Below are 20,618 nucleotides of genomic sequence, written 5' to 3' on the forward strand. Positions count from 1 at the left end.
AATTGTATTATTTTTCTAAAGAAGTTAAGGATTCCTAAAAACATAATGTTAAGCAATGAAGTATTAGAAGCAAGACACTCACGTGGTGTCAAAGTGTCTCCGCAATGGACTATTTACTAGTTAAATAACAAACCAAAAAGCCAAGAGCTATATAGGAGAAAATCAGCAACACCTTGATTAGATCATCAAAGCTAGTGTGACCAGTGAGAAAATGAACATTTATGCCTCAAAAGGTGATACCCCTAGAAGGATAGAGTATCACTTATGCAGTACTCTGGTTAGAAATACTTAACTTCAATCTAATTATAGCTATTCTCCCTCTAAGAATCTTCCCCAAAGGGCTAAAGACATCACATTACAGTAATACATGCATACCAATGCTTATAGCAGCAGAATTCATAATGTTTAAAGCCTGGAAGCAGCCTGTATGGACGTTGACCAACAGATAAAGAAAATGTGGTACTTATACATAATAGAATACCATTTGGCTATAAAGAAAGATGAATTCAAGACATTAGTAGGGAAATGTATGCACCTGGAAAATGTAACACTGAGTGAAATAAGCCAAGTATACAAATTTAAATATCATATGGTATCTACCATCTGAGTTAGACACAGTACAAATGAAGCGTGAAATAAAGGATGAATAGAAGAAAGCTAGAAGATGGCTCTTTTACAAATGGGAAGAGGTCCAGGAGACCAAAGGCAAGGGAAGGGGACAAGGAAAAGGGTAGTTAAAAGAGATGTGATGTGTCACATACAGTTACCATATACCCACAATAAGAATATAAATGAAGAAAGGTAATCAAGAGACAGAGGTAGGGAGGTGGCTGGGGAGGGGAAGAGGATTAAAAAAAGAATTCAGCTGTTATGTACCTGCACCTATTCCCCAAGACGATCGTAAACTGCAGGAACTGTGAACATGTACTAATAAAAATTGCATTGTTCTTAGTATATATATTCACAAAAGTGTATAATAAATGTCTTCATCTTATTTCTCTTAGACAAACAAATTTCTAATTGTTTTTAAAAAATTATCAAACAAACTTCAAGTTGGAAACATTTAATATATAAACTGAAGAATGGATTTTCTTCAAAAATACCAATATCAGGCTGGGGATGTAGCTCAGTGGCATATGCCCCTGCTTGCCAAGTGCAAAGTCCTTAGTTCGATTCCCAGTTCCAGGAAAAAATAAAGCCCACATGATAAAAGACAAAGAAAAGCTGTGGAACATTAAAGGAGACTTAAGGGGAAACTTAAAGTATTATACTGAATATAATGAATGCTATGGTAAAAAATGTACAGTGAAGAATATGTCTGTCCACTTATACAATTGGAATATGGATAGTGATTAAATCAAGTATGGCCTTAATATTCAATTACTTACTGTTGACAAATGTACTCTACTATGGTTATATAATAGAATAATCTCATCTCAGGAAAAACACACTGAAGTATTTAGGGGCAGAATACCTAGATTCAACATGCTAAAATGGCTCAGAAAAAAAGGACAAGGATGGATTGGTATGTAGATATGCAGAATCGGAGATACACAGTACAATAGATACATAGATAGATAGAGACAGACAGAACAAGTAATAAAGCAAATAGGATAAATTGAATATGAGTAAAGGATATGCAGTATTCTTTGTACTAGAATTCTTGCAGATTTTTTGTAGGTTTAATTTTTTTTTCAAAATAAAGGTTTTCTTCAAGTGAACTAAAATTGGGTTCATAAGAGCACACCTATCTTTCTCTTCTGTGTTCAACCAAATCTTTTAATAAGTATTTATTGAAAAACCAATAGCATGTACTCATTGAGACACTGTGGTGGCTGGAGTAAATAAAAGCAACTGACTTTGTGCTCTAAAATGCTTAGAAGGGTAAAGGAAGTTAGGAATGAGCAAATAATTTAATTTAAAGTAGTGCTAAGTAGTGAAGATGATGAATGAGAAGAAGAAAAGTGAGAATACAGAAAATAAATATTTAGCATTAAGATACTCAAAGGTGGCCTTTCTAAAGAATGTCATTTTAGTTAAGACATCTAGGACGAGAAGGAATTAGCTATGCAAAATATTCCAAATGACCATCAACTGGTAATGGATAAATAGAATGTGATAAAGCCATACAATAAAACAGTATTCAGACCCAAAAAGAAAAAAACCTTGATACAAGCTACAACCTAAGTCAAGATTGGAAAATACACTAAGTGAAAGAACCGTGCAAACTCTATGTTAAGTCACAAAAGGTCAAATGTTACACGATTCAATTTGTATGAAATGTCTAAAGTAATTGCAAAGAGAGACACAACAGAATTGGTGACTGCCTACCACTGGGGGAGCGGTTGGGATGTCTGGTAATTGGCATAACTTCATCATTTTGGTGATAAAAATATTCAAAAATTAAACAGTGTAGATGGTTATACAACTCTGTCAATACAGTAAAAACTAGTGAACTGTATCTGTAAATTGATTAATTTGTAGCCTATGAACTCTATCTCAATAAAACTTTGCTTACGCAAGGCATAGTGGCCTCCCCTGCTTGGAATCTCAGCACTCAAGAGGATGGGGCAGGAGATCAGTGTGAGTTCAAGGCCTGACTGGGCTAGCTAGTGAGCTTAAGGCCAGCCTGAACTACATAGTAAGACCCTGTCTCAAAAAACAAACAAAGAAAGTGAAACTATGTTTTAAAAAGGGGGGAAAATCCTCCAATTTGTAGCAGAAAATGATTCTGGCTTGCAGTATGACAAGGTCCAAAAGTATGGCTATGAGATTTATAAGGTTGAAGAACAAATCAATTCATGAGACCTAAAAAGTTTCAGAGCTCAGAGGACAAACTGTTGAACAGACCATCTACCAGATATCTAAGGATATCATAATGTCAATGTATGAATGACAGCCTCAACGCCAATCTCTTTGAGAATGACAATAACAAGATACCTGTTAGCTGGATTATCTGTAGCAGATGCTGCATCTCGGACTTCCATATCCCTTCCCAATAGAAAAAGTATCTTCAGTATATGATACATATATTCATACATATATGTATCTCAGGGGTCAGTTATATGTCTAAAAGGAATACATTAGAGGCATTGCCACTTGGGAATGTTCTCTATTTAGTATTTACATTTATTTTTACTTTTTGTAAGAAACATGGGGTAAAGTGTAACAACCTGATAGACATATAAAGTGTGCTCTCTCTTTTAAATATTTTCTAATATGGAGCTTGCTTAAAATAGTGATTCTAATTATCCCATATCTAAAATTTTGTAATGGGTGGTGAAAAAGTAATAATATTATAAAACTCTAAGCCAAAAGTACTTAAGCCTAATGTAAAACTTGAGTCACTGGACATTCGAAAAGGGAAGCAAATAGAAATTAGCCAAAAGAAAAGCAAGTGGTGTTATGGTGTCGTAGCTAGCAGGGGGCTTTGTTATTTCATTTGTCATTATTTGACAGTGAATCTTCTAAAGGAGATTGTATTATAAATGTTGGGAGTGATATGTAAGTCTGAGTCCAGGTGTCAGGAGGAGAAACTTGACAACTTTAATATACGTGGAAATTCACCAGTAGAGAAGGCAAATATGTTCAGATTACAAGTCTGACTGGGGCCCAGGGGCCAGTAACACACACTCCCTTATTCCAACAGAATCAAGTTAACTGTCAAAGCTCTGCTTTCTGGTCTTATATCTAGTTTGCTATCATAGCTCTAGGACCTTAGAACATGGAGATTGAATCATTCATACAAGTCTTTGGAAATTGATGAAAAGGCTTATTTGTCACAGAATTTCTACCTGTCTATATATTTTTGCTGCCCCAACACCAAGGAAGGAAAACAGTGTACTCTAAGACTGTAAAACTTATCTTGATGAATGGTTAGGAATTACATAAAGATGCTGCTGTACATGCTACAACACTCCAAAATCGAGAGGAAAAGCTTTTGGTTTAACTTTGTGTCTTTACTATCTGGTACACAAAATTTGTTTTTAATTCTACATTAAAATAAATAGGATATTTTTAATTTTATCATATTTAAGACTTATTTTTTACATGTTTAATGCATCTTTGAAGCAGTTTTGAAATTTTTAATACAAATAGCTTCCTGTTATTGAACATTTATACTATAAAGTTTTCAAGAACTCTCAGAGGTTTATGGGGAACTCCTTATCAATGGTAAACAAAAACCAAAAGTAAGAACAAAGTTTTCTTTGCATAATGAGTAATAATTTTCTCACTGCTCCGGAAAGACTTAAGTTTTATCATGGTCAAAAGTAAATATGTTATGAAATAATGTCTAATTATGATTCTCTGTGTCACAGATGGTTTCTCACTGCCACTTGAGCCTACATCAAGTCTGTCCCCCATGGCAACAAGAAAAGAGGGGAAGGGAAGGGGAAATTGCAAAAATGCTGAGATTAATCATGGAAAGTAAACTTCTACCTCTAAATTAATAGCAATGGGAAGGTTCTATTTGTTTAATGCACCAGGGACAGGGAGGAAATATACATAAAACTAAACTCAAAGGAATTTGAGGGATATAGCAGCAGAAATGCAAAATAAGACAGAAAAAAGAAAGAGATAATGTAAGAAAGTTCTTCCAAACATATTCTAGCAGTCCTTCAGAAAAGTAAAGGCAATTTGCTGACAGGAGCAGAAAAGAGACAGTCATCAGAATTTTGGCATAAAGAAAGTGTACGTAAATTCATGGTTTCTGAATCCATTTTGAGGAGGGTTCCCAATGCTATTTGGACTCACTTTTCTTAGCCACAGATCAGTGGTTTTAACACAGGCTCACATAACATCAAATAGATCCCACCCTCAAACATAATTGGCCTGAGTGCAGCACACAAAAGATGGACCATTTTATAGAGCAGGACTCCCGGTGACTCTGATGGATAGCTAAGACCGAGAACCTACCCTCTGATTTGAGTCTAGGGGCCAGCAAACATTTTTGGATAAAGAAACAAGTTATTTGGTAAATAATTTAGGCTTTGTGTACTGTTACAATTATGCAATTTTGCTATTACAGCAAAAAAAGGAGCCAAAGACTAAAACGAAATGAATGAGTGTAATTTTTGTTCCAATAAGATTTTTTATATACAAAAGAGAGTCGGCTCGATTTAGTCAATGGCTACAGCAGTTTCTTTCCATGGCTCTTAGGCTGCATCTTCACACTTTTCCCACAATTGCTGCTTTTTACTTTTGTCATCCCTATGCCTCTGATTTCCACAGATGACCTCTCATTGTACGTTAGTGGGAAAATACAGGTCATTCAGCAGCAAATCCTTTAAACATCTGTCCAGACCTGTAGATGCGGTAAATACCTCCAGATACCAACATGGGCATCTGCCATTATTTCTTTGCCTCCTATTATAGGAATGTCCTTCTTTTTAAGATGAATCTAATCAACTCACTTAGTCTTAAATCCTTCACTCTCACATCTTCTTTTAGGCTCTACCCCATAAAGGATCCCATGTCTTTAATCACTCCCTCTCTACAGGCTCCTTTCCGTTTACTTAAACATATCCAAGTGGCCTTGAACAAAGAACCCTCAAAGCCTTCATCAACCCTGTGTCTTCCCCTACATATTCCCATCTATGTCCCTTTCCCTTAAGAATTCTGTATCTGCTGCCTCTTTCTCCTCTTTCCCCTTTACTATTCCATCCTCTACAGGCTGGCTTCTGTAGCCACTACTCTACTAAATGTGTTTTTGCCACAATCACCAAAGATCATATGGCAAATTCACAATTCGTTATTTATTGTCTCTGAAGCATTTGACACTGTTGACTCCTTTTAGAAATCTCTACATTTCGTTTTTGCAATATCATTGTATCTGCCACTGCTGGCTACTTCCATCTCGGTTGCCCCTAATATTATCTAAAAGTAGTTTCTTATGTCACACATTTTCTCCATTATTCCCATGGTATGAAGCACTACCAGCTTGTGGTAACTCCCAAGTTTTATCCCTAGCTCACATCCTTTTCTCAAGCGTCAGGTCCATATTTTCATTTACCTACTGCAAGCTGAATCTGGGTATCTTTTGCCCCACATCTGCCTTTTTTCCTTTATTCCTATTTGGTCAATAGCTTTACCAGCAATCCAAATGTTAAAGGTTAAATTATTCTGCTCCCTCACAACCTCTGATTATTTTCTAAACACTATTATACAAACCTGTTAAAGGTCCCTACCTGAAGGCACTAATTCCAACCATCCAGTGCATAGCAAGCATTGAATGCTCAAGTGTACATGTGTTCCTTTCTTTCCAAATGCAATCAGCCATCATATCCTGATAATTTTAACTCTAAAATATCTGAGCAATCCATATTTTGAGATATTTCCACTGCATCTGTTTTATGGTAGACACTAATCATCCCTCAACAAGATTATTTGCTTTAAGAATTAATGTAAATTCTGAGTCCATTTTTTACTTGAATACACCTCATTTTTTACTTGAATATACTTACTTCCTTCACTTACTCTTTCTCATTTGATCACTGCTCTGTTCTATCTCGTTTTACAAGGTAAAAAGGATCCCAATTTTTCTCTTCTCTTACTGAACACGCACGATATTTCGTTGAGTCTTTTGGGGTTTTTGTTTGTTTTGTATGTGTGTATGTGTGTGTGTGTGTTTTGGGTTGTTTTGTTTTGGTCTTAGCAACATAGTAATTAGGAAAGAACTCTATCTTAAGAAAGTTTGGGCTCCACATTAAAATGACAATAAAATGGAGTATCCACAAGGACATTGATAAACAGGGTGAAGAGACTCCAAGCTATAATCAATAAGATGTACTTGGAAGAAATGGGATATTTATCCTAGAGAAGATTCAGAGTTCTTTCCTGGAGTACAGTAATTTGGATACTGCCCGCTTACATGAATGTCCGGATCATCAATCAATCATCTTTCCTCCTTAATAAAAAACATAGTATCTTTTCCATAATAAGAAACGCTTATCTAAGATTCCTTTTCCTTAAATACAGAATGCTCCCAATTTTGCTGTCTACTGGCCTACACATCATAAAAAGGAAAACTACCCATCTTGGGGGTTGATTCCACTGGGAAGCCTTTCTTACAAATGAGACCACATTGACATTTATACTGATTTTTGAATAATGATCAATCTGAATGGTAGATTTTACATTTTCAAAATCATTTCCCTAAATTTAATATTGAATGCTCTAATTTTGTAGAGTAGGAGCATCTGACATATCTCCTATTTAAATAGTTTTTCCAGTTTGACCTAAATATTATGTATTTCCAAAAATCTGAGTTTTTAAACAAAATGCATTGTTGCAAAATTTTTCACCAACTTTGCTCATCGTAGCAACATAATAGTTACCACAACTGAGAAAAATTCTTAATTATTCTTGTCATCTGGCATTTCTTTCTCAAGAATATGCCCATTTTCTTCCCATGAGTGCATATTAATTTCAGAAGATACTTCTTTTATTGAAAACCTACCTTTGTGTCTGATCCTGTTGATCTAAATAAAATTATTTTAAATTATCAGGTTACCTTAATCTAACATGCAAATCTGAAAAACGTATTCCTTTATCATTTATAACAGCACTATATTAATACAGTGATAAATTTCATGACGTTTGTAATAAACTCAAAACTTTCATTCAGTTAAAAAAAAAACAACTATTAAGCAATGAGATGATTTAAATGATCATTTCCAGGGTTTGATGTGCATGCTAATGCTTATCTTTTGATCATAAACTTTTTCCATAACATAAAATAGACTACATGATTTAACAAATGAATGGACCTGGTGTGGTCTTACTATTCTCTTGCTCCTTTCTCCTCTGGATTCTAGTAAACAGGATTAACATGGTTTCTACATCTGCCAAGAGTCAGTCTGTACATCTGGCTTTGAAGTAAATTCAGGGAGTAAGAGAAAGCAAGAGTTATTATAGGTAAGTATTTAACTTGCAGTTTGTGGCATATATTTTTATAGACATAATAATAAAATCCTTTAAGGCTAGCTAGTAGAAAGTTTGATAAACAATTCTCTCCATTTAAATGCCCTATCCTCCTCAAATGCAACAATTCATACTAAAGTCTAAAAAGTATCCATGTATTAAATGGCTTCCTGCAATCCAAAATTAGATCTCATAGTAATGAAATCCTGATTCTGGTACTATATCATATTTGCTTATATTTTAATGCCAAACGTTTTTACAAGTTTACTTTGGGCCCATGTTATTTACTGAATTATAGGCAACATCGTTTACAAATTCACTTGAAAGAAGTTTCATTTTTCTCTTCACTGCAAACTTGTAAGAAAAAGGCAATCTGTATATAAGAAGTTGAACCATAATTGCCCGAAAAGTTTTAAAGAATTGATTTTACAATACCTGTAAGTTAGGACTTTGAAGACTCCATGCACAAATATTGACAAAGACAAATGTTAATTCCTCTAATAATTTAAAATACATAAGGCAGACATCCTTGCTGCTAGCTGAAAAGGTAAAGGAAAGTGTAGAAAGGCTTATAGCACTAGCCTTTGTGTCATAGCATTGATCTGAAGGAAAAGTCTCATTGATTTCTTTAACATAAGCATAGATGAAGACATGTCTGGGTTAATAAATGGCTTTAGCAAGCCAGACCATTTTATTCAATAAAATAACCCAAATAATGCTATATATAAACTTTGCAGTGAATTTTGATTTTTGTACTAAACAGGCTAGCTTCAAATGACAGCAACTTATTAAGTTTTCACAAGAACCTAACTTGTCTTTCCCATTGATACGTTTCTATCAAGAACAGTCTTCCTCTCACCACAGAAATTTGCACTGATAACACATATATAGCATATTTGCTTTCATATCGAATAAAAACCAGAAAAGTCAAAACATGCACATAAAAGACTTACCGAGGTGTACAAATATCCCTCACTGTTCATGGCCAAATACAGCTTGGTTTGAACTCCTTGAATAGCCACCACTCGAAGACCCACCGGGATGAGGTTAAACAGAGCTGAAAGTTAAAAGAATGTGAAAACAATGTTACAATTCTAAATCTTACACTTTTCAATGTTTTCAGCAGGTCTACTGGTTCTCCAAAAGTAGTAAGCACTTGGTAAGAACAAACAGGTATATATTTAGACACCTTCAGAGAAAGCCTCTTTCTACTTGATTCATGCTTGCTGTTTCTTTAGCAAGCCTGTGACTACATATTCACGAACAATGGGGGAAATGGAAGACTTGGGGTCCCAATTCGATCGCTTTTTAGCATTAGAGGTGAGAAATCTTCATGCTTCTTGGGAGGTCAACTTGCAGGAATTGGTTTGTACATTAAACAATGTCAACTTCTACAAACTAAAGTTTGAACTGTGCCCCTAAATAGTTGCTCAAATTCTCACAGGCACAGTTAAGACCAGCAGGGGAGAGATTCTTAGGACAGACAATAATCTAATGCCCCTATCTGATTTCTCTGAATCATTTCTAACGCAAAACCTCAACAATAAATCCAGGCCTTGCAAAAAGTCACATTTTATAGTCCTATGTTTCTAATATTTTCCCTAATTTTTAGTCTCCAAGAGCAAAAGTGGAATGAAAAGTAATAAATAAAAGTGATGCAATTTAATGCATCTTTCCTGCAAACTGGTTGCAAGTAGGCAGCCGACTTGTTTCAATCAGGCCTTCATTTCTGCATTTGAAGGTCTGACTCTGAAACTTACACCCAAGCTCGGCTGACAACCACACACCACTCACTGGAGACAACCAGTGGGTGCCCTCCTACTACCAGCTGTCTACTCCCTCCCACACAGTGAATAAAAATAAAACAGTACATTTTTAAACCATAGTGCTTGCCACACACATTTTTTGAAAATAGCCTGGGCACCTTTCTCTCAAGAGTCATCGACCAGTGTTGATGATTTTTTCCTTGTTTTGTAAGTTTTTCGAAGATCATGTATTGGTGTGGTATTTCAGTGAAATTTAAAGGAGTCATCCCGTGTATAAGAATAGTTTATTTCTTCTGGGATCACTTATCTCTGCATATAGAATATGCAGTGGTAGATGCAGTAATACAGATGAAAAATATTAATGCGGAACTAAGCATTTCTTGCTGAGCCTGAAATGTATCTTTCCCTTAAAACCAGGGTGTTACCAAACAGGAGCTGGAACATATTGTACAGTTTAAAATACAAGTGTTCTTAGCACATGCCACCAATGGCACTTCATTCAATATCCATCATATTAAAAGCAGTCCTTTTCTGTTATATGAGGTAAAGGAAAGTAATTGCACAGATCGCAAGCTGAGATTTCATGCTATAATTGACAATGCAATGCACAGGCAAGGAGTCTGGTATCTTTTGAGCATGTCATGTATATGTCACATCTTTCTGCTGACCCCTTACTCACAGATAGTACTTAACAGTTATTTGTAGGCTGATAGTGAACTGCAATGGAAATATATGGCAATATATTTTTGGGAAGTTATAGATCACAAGTCCATTACGGAAAAGCCCATCATTAAAAATTTTTGAGGTAAAAAAACAGCAAATCAAACTGCCCACGACTCTGGTTGAAATGCCGTATCACTACATATTCTTGACACTGATAATGAAAAGATATGTGTGAAATCTATTATGGCCATTGTAAAGGGTGATGGAGAAAAAGAAATAAAATTCAGAATTATTTCTACTACCTCAATTTTACAACATTCTATACTTTGTTTTAGTTCTTTTAATGTAGCTTGTAACAGCAGATGGGTGGAAGATACAGGTTCATTTTTGTCTTATTCCCCAACCACTCCCTGATTAGGATTTAAAGGAGCTTTAAAATGCTTAAATTTCAAATATCAAGCAATGGTAGGAAAAAGAAAAGAACATCAACAACCCATGCTTTGAATTACCTATTCCAGAATAGTGGTATTAAGCACATAATTCAACATGTATTTTTTCACTATGTAATACACATTTCTAAAAAAGGTTTATTCAAAAATGAAAATGATAGAAACAAAAAAAAAATAACACTATAATAAAACACTGGAAATTTAGAGTAAAAACCAGAGTAGCAGCTTATACCATCCCATTGTTTTTAGACATTTATAATAGCTCATAAACTAGAATGGCTTTAAATCTATTTAGAGAAACAGTCTTTCCAGACAAAATACAAAGGAATTACATTAGGAATAAGCTGGGGCAAAGTCACCCTCTTCTTAGATGCCTTGCTTTATCCAAAACTTCTTCATAGATTTAAGATATTATTTTTGGTGCTTGATTTGCACCCAAGGCAAATATAATAAAACTTTAGCCATGAAATGTCTATTCTTTGTCTTTTCGGGTGACTTCAGAATTTACAATGACTGATTTGATCACAAGGAAATTTCATTAAGCTGACATTTACCATGTAATAATCTACATAAAATAGGCTTAAATGCTTTACTATTAAACATACTTTTCAGAAATGTCTAGGTAAATGATTTGTTTTCGCATTATCTTGGAATGAAAATAACGTAGTACCAATTGAACTCAATGAGAAAATCATGAAAAAGATACAAATTACTAAGTGTATCAGCAGGAATATATGCTGAGAAACTATAACACATGTGATTATGGTTAGAAATAAATGTATGTTCCTGTTCCACTCACTGGAAGGAGCAAAGGAAAGGAAGGGGTAAGGGATGAAAACCAAAAAAAGAGAGGAAATATACAATTCAGATGCATTATGTGAATGTACCAACTTCCCACGTCTGTAATCATTATGTACTGCAAACATCCTAATAAAAAGTTAATGCCAAGAAATTTACTTGACTTTAGATGAATAGAGAACAAATTTGGATAGCTAGACTTCAATTGTAATGGGTCAGCTTAGTCATTAAAAATTTGTTTCATGATTGTGTACATCCCATGACATCCTCAATGGGAAAACTATCCTAATCTCATAGTTTCTGGGCACTCTTGATACCAAAGCTAGAGTCAAGTGCCACTGACTTGCTATCCCTTTTGAGATTCTTTGCATGTTTGTGCATCATCGTATGGTAATACTTACCTTTCGTTAACTTACTTTGCTGCTTTCATCTGTCTAAACATGGATTCTTGTTATCAGACTACATTCTTTAAGGGACTTCAATATCATTAATATATAGAAATGCCATGCGTATCAGTCAGAGTTACAAGGCAACAAAAGGCAGAAGGTATGCATATGCAGGAATGCAAGGGTAAAACCTACTGCATGATTTAAAGATTCTTAATAAGAAATATAGCCATGAAGTGTGTGTATGTATGTGTAACAGAGAAGGAAATATCTCCCAAAATGATAAGTATGATTGTGATAAGTTTGGTATATACTTATTCATGAAACACAGCATATACTTTTTAGTCATTTTTACTTTTGAAGAAACACATGTGAATACTAGATCCAAAATGTTTTCTCTCTGACTAGATTTGGAAAAAACATTACAAATAGATTGGGGTGGGGGGTACTGACTAGATGAGGTTATTGGTAGCTAATCATGAGCTTCCTTTAAAATGTCAACAGACCCCATTTTCCTGAGGCACTTTGGAAAGTTAAGAGCAGTTTAAATTCCTTTATGATTTCTCCAAACAGCATTTATACATATAATTTTTGAAAATATTTTATTATCAATCATTATGCACCAATGCATACTATTTAATTACACTTTCCTTGGCTAATTATTTAAATAAAAATGATGCATAAAAGAACAACTACGATGCAAATCTTAAAACCTTCATGTCACAACAGTAAAATCACATTTTAAGAAACAGGGATGCACCATTTAGTATGGAGATTCTTTTCCTAGGAACCAAAGACATCTTTTTCCATAGGTAGTTAAAGACTTCTTGAGGTCATAAGTTGGCTATCAGCCCAGGGAGCTTCCATTAAAGGTATGAAACGTTTTAATTCTTAACACTGGGGCTCTTGTTCTATGGCTACTATCTATGCCTTGTAGGGCTAAAAAGGCTGTAGCATACTTCTTAGCAGTCAGATCTATTTTCCTTGGCTGTTTTCTCAGTTGACAGGGGGAATTGGTCTGAGAATCATCAGTCTTAGGGAAATTCAACAGAAACGAGAGCAATCAGGGAATGTATTGTGAGAACTAAAACATATAGCCTACGGAATATTTCATAGGTCTTCAAAAATCTGTAAGTTGCAAAAAAATCCAATTATCATTGAGGAGAAGGCTGCACTATTTCAGTTTGTTTTTATTATTTCATATAAAGCACATATAATCAAAGGTTATGTAACACCTTGAAATTACCTGTCTTCAACAAGTAGAATGAAAACTGGTATAACATTCTACTTGTTTTTTTTTTTTTTTTTTTGGCCTTACCAGTAGGGTCTCTGATTTAGACTTGACTTAAACTATGGTTAAAAATAAAGTACTAAAGGAAACCCTTTTACCCATCTGTGAAACATATCTCAACATTAAATTTCCAATTAGATGCAGACTTATCAGTGTGTGGGGGGCTAGCAGAAGCTTGTAATGATGAAATCTAGTAAAAAGCACTCATGTCTCTCGGGATGAGACTGGTCCTTAAGGGTACAGATAATACGCTATTTTGAGATCAGTGTGTGGGTGAGTAAATTTTCTGTGGGAAAAAAGTAATAAAATCCAAAGGACAGTCATAAATCTATCTAGATTGCCATGGAGATGACATTTGGATCATTCCTCAGATGGTGTCAACATTATTTGCTCTAGTTCACTATTATAGATATTTCGTGTTCAACTTCCTGTCCATGAACCTGTGCAAACAGTGTTATGTGGTGTGACCATATTTTGCCTTCAGGGTGTATTGGAAGTTGTTTACTTAAAGGTAAATAAGAAGAACACAAAGTCAACAACATGCTGGTATATACTATTTATTCAGCAGTCACTTACTATAGGTGCTGTCCTCATCTTTGGTACCATCAATGGTTCCATCTGCCTGCAGCTGCAGGTGGAAGCCTTGTCGGCTGTATAGTTTGGTAACTATCCCCTTAAGCTGAGGCTCTGCAAAGAGAAAATGGGTTGGATCAGTTGACACATTGCACATATGAAGCTGACAAGACTCAGAATTTTGAATTCGAATTTCGTTTACAAATTTTAGTGGAAAAAGTTACAAACAACCATTTTAAAAATTCCTCTGAGAGAAAACCAGTAGACAAACTCCAAGTTTCAGAAGAAATCTCCAAACAAGGGAAGAAACATTTCATTTCCACCTCATAACATTGGTAAAAGCCCCAAGGCTTCTGTCTCAGCCAGATTCTGACAGCTTGTCCTTTAGCTTAGAGTGGGACTCTATCTCATTGAACATTCCAAATGGGTTGGCAAACCGCATGGTCTGCCTTTTTAACAATGTGCCACTTTTCATGAGGTAGGAAAAGGAAAAATACAAGGATCATTTAGTGCTATTTGCCATTAAAGGGTCAAAAACCCACTAGCAACTATTTCCTTCACACTTACCACACCTGGAAGGAGTAAATCCCCCATTCCAAGAAGGTGAAAAGGCATAAATAACCTGAGACCTCATCGAAGTATCTGTACTTAGAAAACTGAGGCTCTTATACAAAAAAAGGTGGGGGGAGATAAAAGGTAAACAACCATCACCACAGTCTATCCTAGTATTAATTATTCTTATGGAAAACAGATTTGAAAAAAGGCAGGGTTTTTGTTGATGGGGAGGAAAGAAAATTAGTTCATACTTATTTTCAAATTTAGTATTAAAATATGATTACCTAAAACATAGGTTCTTAATTAAAATTATCTTCAATTATGAATCACCGTAGATTAATCAAGCATCTAATTTACTCATAACAGCCATGCTATCCAAAATTGCTTTTATTAAATACAGACACCTGCACTGAAATAATACTTATGTGATTATTCCAGCCACATAATCATGCTTGGCAACTGCTGAAGCCTTTTTTAAAAACAAGCCTATATACAGCTAATGCATTACAAACTTTGTACCAACAGTAAACCTATGCCTGCTTTTCCATTCCAGGATGTGCAGAACACATACGTAGTGAATAGACTGATGAGAAAATCAGATTTGTTGTAGTATCTATCTGGTAAAAGGTAACAAATAGCGCAAAAGATTCATTTGGTTAAGGATGGTAAATAAGCTGCCTATTTACCCCCAAGGTCTGCCTTGACGCAACCTGACGGCTATAGCTGTCTGAATTTGCCATCACCGGAATATCCTGCTACTCTAATCACTGAAATGGTTCAAAAGAACCCACAATCTAGCTTTGAGTTTAAGTTCCCTTTTCAACCTTGCATTTCCATACCAGGTGACTACAATTTTACTAATCTAACCAGTTCACTGAGCTCTTCTGCTGCAAGGTTCTAGAAATCCACGTCCCCGCAGCTAACATTTCAAAGCTGCATCACAAGTCAAGTCTGTCCCCAAAAGCTTAAAAGTAAGGTATTCAAAGAAACGGAATGCCTAGAGAGCAGAAGCCCACATCTCTGGGGTGAAAACCGCAGAGGAAGGGTCTGATAGGCAGCGATAAAGGAAAGAGAGGGATTCCCGGGGTTTTCCTGGGGGAGGGGGGAGTGGTGTCTGCTTGCTCCTGCAGTTCCCATGCCACACGCTACACAAGCTATCATGCCTCGGTCACGCCTTCCCAGAGCCCACCCGGAACACACACACTGATACACGCGGTAACATATCTGAAGCTGCGGGCGCGCCTCCTGGGGAGGGTATGCCCCCAGGCTCTGCGCCTGTCCCAGGGCAGTGCCAATGCAGCAAGCCTGTTACTGCTATGAAGGAGGCTAGAAAGCAATCGCATTCCCACACACGCACACTGCCTAGGTGGCCTCATCCGCACAGGATGGGCTACAAACTTACCTAGGCTTGCATTCCCGCCCCCAACCCCCTCCAGAGTCACAAAGTACAACCAAAAAAATAGAAAAAAAGCTAAAGCCCCTTCCGACCTGGTCTCCTTCTGCGCCTTTTCTTGGAACCAAAGAGTTTGACCCGGGAAAAGACGTTTAACTTGTTTTTGTCGCAGCTGGTCTTGCCTTTGCTGGGGCTGCTGACACACTTGCAGGCGTTGGATTTCTCGCGCTCGCGGGCTTGTCTCTTCTGACGGATCAGCGAGCTGGCGATTGCCGCCGCCATGGCCACGACGCCCACCACCACCACTTCTTCTGCTGCCCCTCTCTGGGTTCGCCTCCTCCTCCTCCTCCTTCTGCTTCTCCGCTGCTCTCTCGCTGTCTCGCGCCTTGGTCGCCTTGGTCTCTTTAGCCTGCGTTAGCCCGGGCGTCTTCGCACTCGGGCTTCAGCAGAGGAGGGGGCTTTGCATGCCTTCCGAGCTCCTCTGACGGTGGTCCGGCTCCTGCGCGGGCTGCTGGCTGCCTGGGTCTGAGCCGACGCCACAGCCCCGGGCCGGATCGCGGGCGAGACAGGCAGGCGAAGGCAGAGCTGCACGACTGCGTGCTCTCGGCCCCAGAGCCCCGAGGACACTGTGCAAGTCCAAGTGGCTTGGGTCGGAGTTTCGCCGCACCCCCCACCCTGTGCCGCGTGGAGGGGGCCAGAGCAGGGAGGCGGGCGGAGGGAGAGTGCGCGGGCGGGAGAGAGGCCGGGAGCGCGGGCGGCAGGAGGGAGGAGGGAGGGGGAAGCGCGCGGGGGAGCGCGCCCTCGCCCTGGCCCCTCCGAGTCTTCCACTAGTCCTTGCAACTTCTTGGCTTGACGATCAGGAAAAGTTGGCCCGTGCCGGCCTTCCGGCAGGGATCAAACAGGTAATGGCCTCTCATCGTCGCCGCTGCTGCTGCTCTGGGTGCGGCACAGTCGCAGCACTGGAATCCGGTCGCTGCAGGCACCCTCCGGAAGAGCGCGACGGCCTCCCCGCGGCCCCCTCCCTCGGCGGCCCCTCCTCCTCTCCTGGAGCCGAGCGTGCTGGCTCCCTGCCGCGGGCCGCCCCCCGCAGCCCCACCCCCGAGTCCCCGGCCGGAAAGGAGCTAACACCTGTAGGGGTTTAGGCATTGCCCCATCGCCCAAACCCTTCTCTCTTTCTTTGCCAGAAAGCAGCTTAGGGAGGAGAAGGCAATGGAGGCGGCAGCGGGATGAACTAGTTGGATTGAAGGAGCGGGGCTTTGCTCAGCGGAAGCGCTGGGGAGGGGGGAAGAGGGCGGAGCAGGGAGGGGTGTTCCCTTAGTGTTTGACTCTTAGCTGCCTGGGTGGAGCCTAGGCTGGAGATCCCCCGGAAAGTTCGCTGACCGGGGCCCCAGGCTCAGGCTTTTGAACACCCCGCCCCCACCTGCGCAGAGGTATTTTGCTTGGCGACACTTGTAGCCTTTCAGGAGTGGAGGCCAGGACTCCCAGACGGGCTCAACCCCCGCGACAGAGGCAGCAGAAGGCACTGCAGAGCTGCGCCCGCACACCACGCTGCCACCCAGTGGTTTCTGCTGACTTTTCATTCCGTGCCAAGTCGTGCGGTCAGAACCCCGTTTTTCTTCTGTTCCCCTTAACCAGTCCATTTGAGTTTGGGGTTCAAAGAACTTAGGCCATGAGCCACTGGCAGTACTTGGGAAGACACAGTGAAATCTATTTAACCTGGGGCATGCCTCCAACTCTCCCAAAGTCTTTTTGTTTTTTTCCCTGCTCCTCAAAACTCAGGCAGCCTCTCTCCTAGCAATTCAGGAATTGAGTCTGGCTTCTTGCAGGCTTCACTCAATTCCCAAGTTCTCTTACTTCCTGTTTTATACTGTAAACAAGGGAAGAAGAAAGAATGGGTTTGGGGGCCAAGAATGCAGTAAAGGGGGACTGACCCATTGACATCCACATTCTACTTCAGACATGCCACTGTTTTGATGTCCCCACCCTAGGACTGAAACCAGGACTACTAACACAAACTCCACAAGCCCTGAGTTACTTCATTCTCTGAGGCCAAACAAGGATGTGCAAATAGTAGGGCTGCTCTATCTCAGAGTTTCCACTACAGTCCTACAATCTCTTTACTGGGCTCCTCCTCCTTCTCCTCCTCCTCCTTTGCAGATTTTTTTCCATAAGTGATGTAGATAGAAAACCAAATACACAGCTTAGCCTTAGACAGAAACTCTCTTTTCTTGCCTGACCTCTCAACAAGCTCAGATTCAGAAACCTGGAAAATCTATCAACAGGGAAAGTATCAGGCTCCTTAGCCATCAGAACTGAATCACCTGAGCCTCCTGTAGATTTTTCTGGCTTCAGGGTTCATTTATGCTGCTACTCCTTCCTTCCACTCCCTCCCCACCAGTCTTGCAATGTCTCCTGCACCGCACTGTGCATCTACTACAAGGGGGGCTGGAGTGCAAGCTGCAGGAGTGGGCTGTGAAATTTCATGCTTTTGGCCTTCCCAAAAGAAAATAATGCATCAGACTGTAAATCCCCTGGTCTCTTCCCATTGGAACTTGAATGCCTAGACAGTCGGGACTGTGTCTTATTCACCACTATATTTCCGTCCTGGCACAGATCTTGTCACATAGTTTATGCTTAGTAAAAACGTGCTCAAGACAATTGATGAATGGCTGATTTATATTGATTCTGAAGGGTAGCAGAGGTTTCCTGGCTCAGAATGTAAGCCCTAATTGGTTAAATTCCAGGAACCAGGTAGGAGAATAATCCCACCAAAAGAGGAATCAGAAGCTTTGACCAGTGTCAGATGTTTGGGGTGTGGATGGAGAGTTAAGAGATCCTTGCTCACTCTGCCTATTTTCACTGTCTGCTGAGCACCAAAGGCTCTGGTTTTCTTACCCTTGTTTCTCTCTCAGGCTCCTGAAACAGAGAAGTCCTCCTACTTCCTCCAACAAGCCAAAGGATGAAGTTCTTATCAAGGCAAGGGAAAGAATTTGGAAACAAGAAGATGGTATTGAGAAAATGAAGAGGGCTCTCTCATATTCCTTTTTTCTCTGCTTCCCTTCTGGGAGAACTCTCACCACATGCTCTTTCAAACACCAGCCATATGGTATTTTCAGATACCATAGAGAATTACTGGTATGGCCATTTGAAGCTAGATATTATAGGTAAACAGCCCAAGACAATATGTGGGGAATAATCAGGACAGGGATACTTATCATTACAAAGTTGCAAACCAGTATGTTAATACATCATATCAAGTCCCAACCCCTACCTACAGAAAGTAGTCCATGACACAAGCTCCTGTAACCAACCAGTGGGCCAAGCTGGCATTTTGATTCCACATGTGTTTGTAGATGCCTTTGTTACTGCAAACCTCTCCCTGGTTATGTTTTATTTTTAACTTATACAAAAAAGCATGCAAATAATACACATCAACAGGGTATCACATGATGTTTCAGTGCATGGGTACATTATATAATGTTTGAGTCAGGTTAAATATAACTCCTCAAACGTTTAGCATTTCTTTATTGTGCACATGTGAACTCTTAGCTTTCTTAAAGTTACTATTAAGTTACTTAGTTACTATCATTACCCGTAGTGACCCCACTATGCCACAGTACATCAGGGCTGCTTGCCTCCAACTAACAGCAACTTCATAACCACTGATCAGCTTTTCCCCAATGAATTTTTATGATGTTGAAAAAAAGAAGAATATAGGGGTTACCAGACATGTCCCTTGTCAGCCCTCAAAAGGTATTTGTGCTTTTTTTTATCCCCCTCCTGTTCTTCTATTTCCATGGACAGGAAAATATATGGCATACTGTTGATGAAACTAAAGAAAGACCCTCTAACTTTCTTGATCTCTTTGCCTATGAACCATATGCACTGCCCTCTGTCTTCTACTAAAAGAGCTCCACAGAGGCCTGTGACTACAGGGTAAATTCAGTCCAGGGCAGAATATGAAGTAAGAGATTTGAACATGAGTCTATCCAAATCATATTATCCAACCAAGTTTAACCATTAGAAAGGCACATATTTTCACGCTTTCCGAACTCTCATGTCTACTTCCCAGATAACTTAGCAACTCCAAACAAGATTGTGAGTATCACTCTCAGATCCTTGAAGGGGAATTGTGCCAGTTTCTGTCCGTCACATGAAGGCATAATGAAGGACAGAATTGCACTCTATCCTGGAGAAGCATATACTTTTGTTTCTATCCTATTGCCTTCTCAGAAAAACAATAGAATAGAATCGTATTTTAGTGAAAGGAAGAATAAAGAAAGCTCTTTTGACACCTATTTCCAAAACCCTTTCTCTCCTGTCTTGTGCTATTCATAGCAATACTGCTATGGAATTTCTTAATTTCCTCCAGGTTCCTAGAATTTCAATGCTTTGCTTAACCTCTGTGATTTCTATTCCTCTAGGCTTAGTAGGTCTACTCTCCTATGTTCCTCCTAGACCTCTTTTCCCCTTTACAATGCCTACCAAAATCACTCCTTGACTATGTTATGAAAGAATGCATTCTTAGTTATTTTTCCCATTCCACACATGCCCAAAGAGTTCTAGCTGGCAGAAAGTGTATGTTTTAATCATATCTAAGCCACTAAGGGACTGTGTCACCTTGGGTATGTTATTCCTTCTGTAGTGGTCTGTTTTTCCACTTTTAATGTAATGCTTAGAAAGTACTGAAGGCTTTCAAATTGTATTCTGCAGCACCCTGAAAGCACTTGGCATGATATAAGTTCAATCACAAATGTTTCAACTATAACACTTTTACTTACATCTATGTACTGCGGCTCATTGTATGATTTCTAATACAAA

General features: G+C 38.8%; 1 protein-coding gene across 4 annotated transcripts in view; it reads right to left on the reverse strand.

Moving 5' to 3' along the window:
* Fgf13 (fibroblast growth factor 13) overlaps window positions 1-20,618 on the reverse strand; it is a 501,298-nt gene that overhangs the window by 55,211 nt on the left and 425,469 nt on the right. For 3 of the 4 annotated variants that reach the window (XM_013146953.3, XM_013146954.3, XM_063246465.1), the window contains 2 exons: window positions 13,853-13,963; window positions 8,877-8,980 (listed from right to left, as the gene is read on the reverse strand). In XM_013146953.3, the coding sequence (XP_013002407.1) occupies window positions 8,877-8,980; window positions 13,853-13,963 (215 nt within the window). Of the gene's footprint in view, window positions 1-8,876; window positions 8,981-13,852; window positions 13,964-15,892; window positions 16,874-20,618 lie in introns of those variants that run through there. The other variant, XM_003464708.5, reaches the window with a different exon arrangement.

Source organism: Cavia porcellus, unplaced genomic scaffold (assembly GCF_034190915.1).
Source record: "Cavia porcellus strain 051 isolate PalLab524CR breed Dunkin Hartley unplaced genomic scaffold, mCavPor4.1 scaffold_3, whole genome shotgun sequence".
Taxonomy (NCBI): domain Eukaryota; kingdom Metazoa; phylum Chordata; class Mammalia; order Rodentia; family Caviidae; genus Cavia; species Cavia porcellus.